At 38.8% G+C, this 7247-nt stretch overlaps 1 protein-coding gene across 1 annotated transcript in view; it reads left to right on the top strand.

Annotated features, from left to right (window-relative positions):
* chrd (chordin) overlaps positions 1–5434 on the top strand; it is a 17929-nt gene extending 12495 nt beyond the window's left edge. The window contains exons 14-20 of the mRNA XM_037546357.1: positions 336–449; positions 784–1075; positions 1765–1821; positions 1962–2065; positions 2167–2424; positions 3081–3174; positions 4528–5434. Coding sequence (XP_037402254.1) covers positions 336–449; positions 784–1075; positions 1765–1821; positions 1962–2065; positions 2167–2424; positions 3081–3174; positions 4528–4589 — 981 coding nt within the window. The 3' untranslated portion in view covers positions 4590–5434. The remainder of the gene's footprint in view (positions 1–335; positions 450–783; positions 1076–1764; positions 1822–1961; positions 2066–2166; positions 2425–3080; positions 3175–4527) is intronic.
* The last annotated feature ends 1813 nt before the right edge of the window (positions 5435–7247 follow it).

Here is a 7247-nt window from a genome sequence, read left to right as displayed (position 1 = left end):
GATGCTGTCCATTTGTTGTTTCCAACCTTTTTACTGTAAAACTTCACAAAATTAAGTTTGCTAAGAAGCATCTTGATATGTGACAGTAAAAATAGTTTTTGTTCTGTTTTGGTTTGTTTGTTTGTTTTGATTTTACCCCAAAAATGCTCTGACTTATCATTGCTGTTTTGCCGAGGGGACTAAACAAGAAGTGCGACTGAGAAAGAAGAAAAAGAAATGACACAAAAGACTTTTGCTCTGTTTTTTCCATTTCATGAGGACATGACTAAATACTAAATTACACCTGGCTCTCTCTCTCTCTCTCTCTCTCTCTCTCTCTCTCTCTCTCGCTCCAGGCCCAGGGAGTTCTGAAGGATCTGAGTGTGGAGCTGTTGAGGCACTTGGACAAAGGCACTGCTTTCATTCAAGTCAGCACCAAAATGAATCCTCGGGGAGAGATACGAGGACGGGTAAGCAAACGCTCTCTCTCTGCTTACTTCACCAAGACTACAAGCTCAGCAGAAACTCTGAATCACAAATTACATCCCATTCCAAAGTGTCCATGGAAACTCGGTTTATTACTGTAAACAGTGTAAACTATTTCTATAAACCACCTTTTTTGCGGCAGTAAATTGCGAAACTCAAAGCATAAATATCTCTTGTGAATGTTGACATTTCCTCCACTTTTTCTGACCTCTTGCCACCGTGGTGACCGAGTTACGCTCAGTATAAAACAAGTGAGCACAGTAAAAGGCTGTGCTCCAATACAGAAAACAGAAACTCAGTTCCTTCCTCTCTTTCTAGATCCACGTCCCCAACAGCTGCGAGTTTGGCTCCCGCGGTGAGGTCGTGGAGGAGGCGGAGTTTGATGACCTGGTGTTTGTTAGGGACCCTGAGGAACTGAGGAAAGACCCCCACACCTGCTTCTTCGAGGGCGAGCACCACGCTCACGGCTCCCGCTGGACGCCCCACTACAACTCCTGCTTCAGCTGCATCTGCCAGAAGAAGACGGTCATCTGCGACCCTGTGATCTGCCCTGCCCTCACCTGCCCACATACCTACCAGCCTGAGGACAAGTGCTGCCCGGTGTGCGATGGTAAGCCCAAAAGTTTCGAATAAAAATCTCATAGTTTTACATAAAAGTCATAAGATGTAAAACTTTACAATGTAAAGTTGGCAAATTGCACATTTTAACATTTATTTTCATGCCCTAAAATTTTATAATATAGATTTTGGTGTAGAATCTATGGTTTAAGACGTAAAACTTTACATAAAGTTGATAGTTTTCTAATGATCTTACAAGTTTTACAGTTTTAATTTATTTTGCCACAATTAAAAAGCACCTTGACATGCTTAAAATTGATAATGTGTTTATTTTTGCAAGCTACTGCAAAACTTTGCATTGTATAATACTGCTGTAAAATGATGTAAAGTTTGTTGCAGTACACCAAATCAAATGTTGTGTTGTTTGCTTTGTATTGTAAAAAACATTGTAACATTTGATGTAAAACCTTCCCGTGTAAAGTTTACAGATGTAAAGTTTGCTGTAACTGATAGTGAAGCGTCCTGAAATTTGTGAAGTTATTTGCTGTAAAACTTTACGTTGTACAGCAAATATTACATTGCAAAGTTTGACATGAACAGACTTCATCATTTGTCATGTTTGTTTTTAGCATGATCACAGATGTTCTCGGTTGCATTGTAAAGCTCTGGTTATACACATCGTAAAGTCTGGGTTTCATTGCAAGTTTGTAAAGTTTTCTTTGTGTTTTGTGTGCTTTTCAGAGAGGAAAGTACCCAAAGAGATCCCAGCAGCAGAGAAAGTGGAGGAGCATCCAGAGGGTGAGTTTACATCTTTTTTTATTGCAGTTTAGAAAGTTTTGACAGATTTTCCACCATAATTACCACAATGCTATTCCATGAGAACGTATTTTCTAGCTGAGGCAATTGGCTAATTTCCAAATGTTTGTGTTGTGGTTTAGGGTGTTATTTCGAGGGCGATCAGAAGATGCACGCGCCAGGAACCATGTGGCATCCATTTGTTCCTCCCTTCGGCTACATTAAATGCGCCGTCTGCACCTGCAAGGTGAGTCCTGCACTTATTTCTGTTTATTTGAATGTTTTGGTGACAGAAACATGGCGAAACTGTATTGGATCATTTTTCTTAACTCTCTGTGTCTCTTTTAGGGCTCTACGGGTGAAGTGCACTGTGAGAAAGTGACCTGTCCACCGCTCACCTGCAGCCGGCCGGTCAGACGCAACCCGTCAGACTGCTGTAAGGAGTGTCCAGCTGAAGACACGCCCCTACCAGAGGAGGGCGAGTTGATGCAGGCGGACGGGGCGCGCCACTGCAAGTTCGGCAAGAACTACTACCAGAACAGCGAAAACTGGCACCCTCGCGTGCCGTTGGTCGGAGAGATGAAGTGCATCACATGCTGGTGTGATGTAAGTTGGTTTTTATAACATTATAGCAAATAAACGTGATAGACCAGAGCTTTCGCAAATAATCGAAAATGTAACGATAGTTTAGCAAGAAATTTATTTTACAGAATTCTACTTAAACACTTTACAATGTAGCATCTGATGTAAAACTTCACAATGTAAAATTTAGGACTACAAAATTTGTTGCAACTGACAGTGAATCACATTGACATCTGTTTTTTTTTTCTGCCGTAAAACTTTACAGTGTAAAGTTTGTCCCTGAAGCTCCTAGGCATTTGACAGTCAAATAATAGCTGATACAGAGTTTGACACTGAAGCATCTTGACCTGTTACAGCCCAACAATAGCTGACAGTTATTATTTAACGGAATTATCAATAGTTTAGAGAGAAACATAATTTACTGTGTTAATTTGTTAAATAATCCCAAATAGACTTATTATATGCTTTCTAAAATTCCAAGGCAAACTGTTATCTATGAAACTGGACAAACCTCTAATGGTGGTCAGCTCTGGAAAATGGGGTCCTCTGTAGGACGATTGGTAAACATATGGGGCACATTCCACTGTCAGAGAAAGCACTCTGGGATTTGTAGTTTTAGAGGCCTGATTTCATGCATTCCTAACGTCTCTCTCTCTCTCTCTCTCTCTCTCTCTCTCTAGCATGGGGTCACCAAATGTCAGAGGAAACAATGTCCACTACTCAGCTGCAGCAACATTACACGCAGAGAGGGGAAGTGCTGCCCTGAATGTGCAGGTAATGCGCAATTTCAACTGATAACTAACGTCATTACTCAGCAGCTAATTGTTAAGCCTAAAAGAGACAGGACCAATCAAAATATCAAGCGTGAAAAGGATAGAACTCATTCTGGAATCTGATTGGCCAAGCCAGCAAAGTCTCAGTTAAAAACATGCTTGGACTCTAAGCTAAAACCATTTTACTTTGATTAAAACACCTTTTTAAGTGTGCTTTATACATTCTGTACATAAGATATACTTTATTTTTCTCTATTTACATCAAATACTAAAGTGTGCTTCTACATCTTTTTGACATATTTAAGTATTTAAGTATTAAAGTGTTTCTATTATTCAGTATATAACAGCTTCTTTTTCACTGCTGATGTACTTAAGTATGCTATATTTTCATAATATTTGAGAGCATTTTTTGCTGCTGATGTACTTCTTTTTCACAATTTCATAAAGAGCTTCTTTTTCGCTATCATTGTACTTAAGTATGCTTGTTTTTCACAGTATGTAACAGCTTTTTTTGCTATTAATATACTTAAGTATGCTTCTGCTTCGCAATATATAACAGCTTTGTTTTCACTATCAATGCACTTAAGCATGCTTCTTTTCTGTACCATAAGAATTTTGTTTTTGCTATAAATGGACTTAAGTTTGCTTCATTTTCATAATATATAACAGCTTTTCTTGCTTTTAAGAAACTTAAGTAAAGCTTGTTTTTTGCAATAGCTTCTTTTTCTCTATTGATGTATTTAAGCATGCTTCTTTTCCATAACATTCAATCAACATACTTAAGCATGCTTCTTTTCCATAACATGCAATCAACATACTTAAGCATGCTTCTTTTCCATAACATTCAATCAACATACTTAAGCATGCTTCTTTTCCATAACATTCAATCAACATACTTAAGCATGCTTCTTTTCCATAACATGCAATCAACATACTTAAGCATGCTTCTTTTCCATAACATGCAATCAGCATACTTAAGCATGCTTCTTTTCCATAACATTCAATCAACATACTTAAGCATGCTTCTTTTCCATAACATTCAATCAACATACTTAAGCATGCTTCTTTTCCATAACATTCAATCAACATACTTAAGCATGCTTCTTTTCCATAACATGCAATCAGCATACTTAAGCATGCTTCTTTTCCGTAATGTTTAAGAGCTTTTTTGCAATCAACATACTTAAGTATGCTTTTCTTGCAATATATAACAAGCTCTTCATTTCTTCCTTTGCTATTCATGTACTTAAGTGGGGTTATATAACCGAAACAAACTGGATTGCTGGATTATGTAACGGCGGGCTACTGAACGCTCTACCAAAGTTCTGAAAGTTTTCCTTCCTCTCTCCGACAGACGACTTCACCAAAGAGGAAGAGATGAAGATGGTGGAGAAGAAGAAAAGCTGGAGACACTGATCTGCTTCTCCCCTCACGCCTCCCTCCCTACATCCACCCACCCACCCCTCTCTCTACCTTCACCTCCGGGCTGTCTCTCGCCTGCGGACTGTTCTGGAAACGACAGAAATTCGAGACAGAGAAAGAGTGCGCGGCCGAAAGGCAGGCCGAGGGGTTGTCACTGAAGGAAAAGAATGTAGAAGAAGAAGAAAACGAAGGAGTAAAAAAGAGGAAGAGGACCGACTCGCTGCTGCATTGGATAGAAAAGTCCTTCTTGGATTGAATGTGTTTTTTTTTTTTGGTTTATTTTTGTACAGCTTTGTTATTGTATGTTTTTTTTTTTTCAACTCAGAGCAAAAATGCTGCCACACACACGTCGCATGTTTTCTCGCATGTCAGCGGGGGGGGGGATGGGCGTGTGCATTAAATTGGCCCGTTAAGTCGAGGCGCAGACTTTAAAGTTACAGAGGCAGCAATAAACTCATTGGGTGGCAGTGAGTGAATGTAAAAGGCCAACACGTGTGCACATATACAAACACATGCTTTCCATATGCTTCAAATGCAGCCCCGCCTCACACTCATCATCATCATCATCATCATCATCATCACAACAGTCAATATGCAAATTTCAGCCCCTCGTCTAAGCCAATGTGCTACTCTGCTCTGGATTACACAATGCGACTGTGACGTCACAAAGTGCCTGGCTAAAGATCTGCCTCTGTCACTTCTGATGAGTGGGAGGGGTTTGATTAATTCATTTTTTCCCACTCGTGTTGCACCTGTCTGGTTGAATGGATACTAATGTATAATATTTTATAATTATTTGCTGTCATTATTGTGATTATTATGATGAATATTTTATATTTATTGAGCTCGTCAGATAATTCAATAAAAATGTTCTTTATAATCCTGTTCTCGCTTATCTTTTCTCTAATGCTTAAGTTTTAGATTTTTTTTCACTAATGTTTCATCCACCTCAGCTGGCCATTGGCTCATAAACGTCCACTTCCAATTCTATTTCATGTTTGCCACTTTCTTCATGGCTGTCAACTAAGCAAACAAGCCTAACTAACCTAAATCAAGATTATGTGTCTAATAACAATAGAGCAGTGAATGTGTTTACATGCACTTAATAATCTGATAACTGCAGAAAATCTGATTTTGTTAGTAATCTGATCAATGCGTTTACATTCACTTGAGTAATAAACTCAGCCAATAAACTCACAGATGTGATGTAAACATAACATAATACTCAAAATTCATACCACAGCACTTTTAAAAACATTGCACCACTTTGCCTAAAAATATGAACATATATCATCTAAAAATGAAGAATATTAAAATCCTACATTTTCTCAAGCATGTATTTGGCTTCAGCATCTCTCCAAAAGTGTTTTGCTTCTTTTACGCAGTGATTCTGTTGGTTTTGTGGCCTGTTTTTGCCACAAGAGATCAGACTGAGATCAGACTGAGAAATCAGAAAGAAATCAGAGTAAGAGCTCACAGCGCTGAGAAATCAGAAAGAAATCAGAGTAAGAGTTCACAGCGCTGAGAAATCAGAAAGAAATCAGAGTAAGAGTTCACAGCACTGAGAAATCAGAAAGAAATCAGAGTAAGAGTTCACAGCACCGAGAAATCTGAAAGGAATCAGAGTAAGAGTTCACAGCACTGAGACATCTGAAAGAAATCAGAGTAAGAGTTCACAGCACTGAGAAATCAGAAAGAAATCAGAGTAAGAGTTTACAGCACTGAGAAATCTGAAAGAAATCAGAGTAAGAGTTTACAGCACCGAGAAATCTGAAAGGAATCAGAGTAAGAGTTCACAGCACTGAGAAATCAGAAAGAAATCAGAGTAAGAGTTTACAGCACTGAGTAATCAGAAAGAAATCAGAGTAAGAGTTCACAGCACTGAGAAATCAGAAAAATCAGAGTAAGAGTTCACAGCGCTGAGAAATCAGAAAGAAATCAGAGTAAGAGTTCACAGCGCTGAGAAATCTGAAAGAAATCAGAGTAAGAGTTCACAGCACTGAGAAATCAGAAAGAAATCAGAGGAAGAGTTCACAGCGCTGAGAAATCAGAAAGAAATCAGAGTAAGAGTTCACAGCGCTGAGAAATCAGAAAGAAATCAGAGTAAGAGTTCACAGCGATGAGAAATCAGACAGAAATCAGAGTAAGAGTTCACAGCACTGAGAAATCAGAAAGAAACCAGAGTAAGAGCTCACAGCGCTGAGAAATCAGAAAGAAATCAGAGGAAGAGTTCACAGCGCTGAGAAATCAGAAAGAAATCAGAGTAAGAGTTCACAGCGCTGAGAAATCAGAGTAAGAGTTTACAGCACTGAGAAATCAGAAAGAAATCAGAGTAAGAGTTCACAGCGCTGAGAAATCAGAAAGAAACCAGAGTAAGAGTTTACAGCACTGAGAAATCTGAAAGAAATCAGAGTAAGAGTTCACAGCACTGAGAAATCAAGAAGAAATCAGAGTAAGAGTTCACAGCGCTGGGAAATCAGAAAGAAATCAGAGTAAGAGTTCACAGCGCTGAGAAATCAGAAAGAAATCAGAGTAAGAGTTCACAGCACTGAGAAATCAGAAAGAAATCAGAGTAAGAGTTCACAGCACTGAGAAATCAGAAAGAAATCAGAGTAAGAGTTCACAGCGCTGAGAAATCAGAAAGAAATCAGA

This window comes from Pygocentrus nattereri, chromosome 17 (genome assembly GCF_015220715.1).
Source record: "Pygocentrus nattereri isolate fPygNat1 chromosome 17, fPygNat1.pri, whole genome shotgun sequence".
Taxonomy (NCBI): domain Eukaryota; kingdom Metazoa; phylum Chordata; class Actinopteri; order Characiformes; family Serrasalmidae; genus Pygocentrus; species Pygocentrus nattereri.
This window is presented reverse-complemented; position numbering and strand designations above follow the sequence as displayed.